At 42.4% G+C, this 4,600-nt stretch overlaps 1 protein-coding gene across 1 annotated transcript in view; it reads right to left on the reverse strand.

Annotated features, from left to right (window-relative positions):
* The window catches only part of LOC108576755 (ras GTPase-activating protein nGAP-like), a 97,129-nt gene extending 94,505 nt beyond the window's left edge, over positions 1–2,624 (reverse strand). The window contains exon 1 of the mRNA XM_017939811.1: positions 1,784–2,624. Coding sequence (XP_017795300.1) covers positions 1,784–2,624 — 841 coding nt within the window. The remainder of the gene's footprint in view (positions 1–1,783) is intronic.
* Positions 2,625–4,600: the final 1,976 nt, after the last annotated feature.

The raw sequence follows: 4,600 nt of genomic DNA on the forward strand, positions 1-4,600 counted from the left end.
AGAGTTTATTTTTTTTTTGTGGTAGAAACTCTGCTGTCTAAATACTATGTTAAACAAACCGGAATTTGAGAAATTTGCAAGGTTTTAAATATTTTATTTTATTGTTTGTTGTTTTGTATTAACAGCGTGTATTGCTAAGTTTTTTCGTTGAACAATTGCATCAGTCTATCAATTCGAATGACGAATCATTTGTAGATAAATATGTAATTCGATTCCAGATAAAGAACAGATAACGAAAATCTTTTAAGCTTGTACAAAATACACATTTCAATGCTTCATTATGCGACCTATCCATAGTTATTAACGATAAGAGATTCTAAAACCAAACTCGTATTTTATAAATGTTATATAGTACCGCAATTCAGAGGATTTAGTTAATTAAGAGGTTTTCAATTTTCCGACTATGACGCACCTTACCAAAAGGATAAATAAATTTGAGCTATATTGAAGAAAGAATAAAGAATAAAGAAATCCAATTTTTTTATTACCCACAACTAGGATTTGAAACTAAAAAATTTGAAAAAATTTTCTAAAATATACCTGAGTATCTACAACGCGCTAGATTTTTTCCAGAATTTTTGCATATGATTAAATAGGGAAAATAGAGTGAAAACTGATAACCTGAATTTTCCCTGTTACTATCTTTCCGGTCGAGATAGAGCGTGGAAACTTGGCGTGAAATATTTTCTTTCGATTAGCTATCGAATGTCCATCGCACGACCAATTTGGTTCAGGTCACTTCCGACCCCCTTATCCGGCTATACCCTTTGTCAAAATATAAAGATTCTTTTCCTCCTAGGAGAGTTCACCGTAAATTCGTCGAGTAAAGAGATGCTAGCATGCCTCGAGGCCCTTTCACGTCCGGAAGCAAATAATTAACGCTCGTTACACGCTCGGTCAGTGAATTCGAATGAGTATCTAACGATCCTTCGGTCGATTTCACTTAGCCCTTTAACCCAGCCAGCAATTCTTTCCCAATTCGACGCGTAAAATAATTGAAAAACCGACCTTAAACAGAGCGTGGTCACATTGGAAATTAAAATTATTAAACGCTTATCACCGTTCAAGGTGTATTTGAACTTTTGAGCCATTGAAACAGAATTTTTTTCTCGTGTTTCAAGAACCTGTTTCCAACTGGGTGGACGCAAATTGTAAGCAAATGTAACGAGGCGTGTGCACGAAGCGTTTAAGTTGAAGCACTTTTGAAAATACCGAGCCATATCATTGTTTAAATGCCTTTGGGAACTGTTCCATTATTATTCGTACACAACAGAGCTTAGAAATTATTTATTATTACTATTAACTATATAGACAATACCCATTAATAATACAATTTATTATTTAATCATCTATACAATAGAGTAAATAAATTGTTCATTGCTTGAATTATAATAAAATCCTACTCCAGCAATAGATCATCTATTTACGACTGTCAAAGATATTTCGTCGTAATAGAAAGTTATCCAATGCAATAATCATTTCAATAACATTTTTCCCCTTTACCAATACAATGTTTAATCTAAAATTTACTAAATCAATATTTATTTAACACTGTTCAATACTAACCGCTACGCAGTTTACTTTTCAAACGATCGTAAAACCACGTTTAACCAATCATGAACGCGTATTCAATTAATGCGTCTTACCCAAAGAGCGCCATCTAAAATCTAAAGAAACAATTATAACTGCCCCCTATGTCTCGTCGCGGAACGAAAATTCCAACCTTTACCGCCGACAGGTCAAACTACGCTCCCACATAAAGTATACGCACGCACACGCCTACCTGAATGTATCCCAGCGTCCGCGTCGGCGTCCTCGAACACAGACGACTCGGTGCCCTCGTCGTTATCCGCGACAGAATCATCCGGTGTCTCGTCCTCCTTCGATTTCTCGCTGCTCGAACGATGATTCTCACTCCTCGCAGGCGTCGGGACGCCGCACTGGCCGTCGACCGACGCGTGCCTGCCTGTCGTCTTCACAAGCGTACTAGTGCTTCTGGCTAGTTTAGTGCTATGCGTTCTACGTATCAACAAGTTGGTAAACGTGGTACTTCCATTCTGTTTGCTCCTTGTCTCCGAGGAATTCACTCTGACAGCTCCGTTCGATTTCACGTCGAGATTCTTTGTGTTCGGACGTTTGTCCGTTTCGGTTTTCTTCTTCGACTCATCGTCTTCCACTTCGAAACACGCTATGGTATTGTTCAAACGGCTATCTTTCCTACTCGCATCTTTCCGACCGGTGAATCGACTTTGGAACCTCTCGATTGTCTTGAACGACCTGGTCCTCTCGACCTTTTTCCTCTGATCGGGGCCATTTGCCACCTGATCAGCCTTTGGCGTTTCGAAAATTTTCGTTAGAGACTGCACCTTGCCTCTGGCCTCGGGGAATGAGTCCCCCGAACGTTTCGAGTTTGACAGGGAATCGTTGTTGCTCAAGGTGCGCGTTAAAATCACGTTCGGTACGGTTTTCGAGGTGCTTATGGGAAATGTATTGCTAACGAACTTGTCAGACTCGGTGTTTATCGTCTTGGGAATCTTCGACGGCTGGCGTGTATCGGCGTCTAACGATACATAGAAGGTCGACCTCCGTTTCGGTGACTCCTCGATACTCTCTGCGTTCAACATGTCTCCGGCTATCACTCCGCTTACATGTCACGATTCACACTTTCCCTGTTCCGTTCCGATGATTATTACTCGACGATAATACGATAAATTCGAATCATGTTATCAGCACGAAGAATTTCATTGATCGCTTCGAAACGAGCTGTTACGCAATTATGGACGCGCCTTTAAGTCGCATCGAATCGTTAAAGACGTCACACGTTCACTGTTGTAAGTGAGGAAAGTTTACTTGAACACACCATATGTTACTCGCCATCGGTCCAGCGACCAATGGAGTTTCCTCAAATTCACCTTACTCTTCTTCACGCCGTGTACGGAGAGAGAAAGAGATTTCGAAGGGCCAAGAGGGCGTGCAGCGGTCGAGGGCGCTTCACGAATTTCTCTCTGCGAACGATTCCACTAAATATAGACAGCGACGTATCGTGGCGGCTCCCATGAGCACGTGTATCAAGAAAAACAAATACGCAGACCGTCCGCTGCGTACGCAGACCGTCGTCGTCGGTATAGATAATACCAAGCGCTGAACCGTAAACCGCGTTTTTACTATCGACCGATGTTTTCGTTCGGCTATCGTCACCGGTGACCTCTGTTGATCGGTCGATTCGAAGAATCCCCCCAGTGTACACAACCGATCTGTTCACAAATTCGACGATTGCAAAAACAGATATTACCAACGAGTTCACCGGCTGGGCACCTGTTAATCAACGGATTCGTGTTTCATTCGCGCACTAAATTTCTCTCGGTCGACAAGCATCGACGACGAGACACGAAACATCGTTCATACGACGATCAACACACAACAATAGTTCACACAAGGATACATGAAAACGCACAGTGTAGTCAGAAACGGGCAACTCGGTCATAGGAATGCATGAAATATCATCTCAACAGGCATGAACGTGCAACGACTTGCGCGACTCACTTTGCTCGCTTCGAAACAAATCGCGCGATAAAACGACGGGACACGGAATGAGAGCAGTGTTTTGTCGCGTGCACGGATACGTCGAACGCAATCGCCTCGATAGAACGGACTCGAAGTGGTCGACCAGGCAGCAGGAGGTACGAAGAAAAGTAAAAGGGTCTGAGTCACGACGACAGGATCGGGTTTGCTCGTGGTCCGGCGTGGCCGTCATTGTGTTCGAGGAATGCGCGCGAACTGACGGGATGAGCGGGCGGCATCTCGTATTTCTTTTTCCCAAGGACAAACACCCGAGCACTGTTTTACGAACGACACAGAAAACGGGGCGCGAATCACGGTGAAACGAAACGAAGAAGAAATACGGAAGCAGCGGCGTTGCACAAACGTCCGCACGGCAGACGGCTTCACGACTATCTGTTCGAGCCTCTACCGAACGTGACCTACAGCGCCACTGGCGGCCATTTCGAGCAAACACTCGAGACAACTCGTCGCCGCGTTTGTAGAGTGTAGAGAGATGGGATCAAGTGTGTCCTGGACGGTATTCGAAGCATTCTTTATTTACATAATATTGCAGTGTTAATTTCACCGTTATTTACGATACTGAACGGACGGATTGTTTTCTCTTTTTTTTTCTCGTTTCATATAGACGAGACGAAAGGAATCTTCGGTGTACACGATTAGAGAGAGATTCTTTCACGGTTCTAATTAGAATTGTGAGAATTTTAAAAGGAATATTAGATAAGATGCTGGGTCCTCGTAATGGCGGGTTTGAAAGTGACCACGCAAGACACAGCTAGAGAATATGGACTTTTATAATTAACCTTTCGCTGATAGGGTGGAATATTTGTTATGCAATTGGCGGAATGGGATCGATTCGGTCGGGTAATCGTTGCATGTGTATCATGTTTCACGAGTAATTATCTCCTACACTTTAAACACACTTCGGATATTACCATTGACTTGTCACAAAATATTCAGAGACAAATGAGAAAAATTAATAAAATTGTAAAATTTGTATACGAATATTTCACGATTTTTACAACTTTTAAGTACACGAAAA

The sequence above is a fragment of the Habropoda laboriosa genome, unplaced genomic scaffold (assembly GCF_001263275.1).
Source record: "Habropoda laboriosa isolate 0110345459 unplaced genomic scaffold, ASM126327v1 scaffold447, whole genome shotgun sequence".
Classification (NCBI taxonomy): Eukaryota; Metazoa; Arthropoda; class Insecta; order Hymenoptera; family Apidae; genus Habropoda; species Habropoda laboriosa.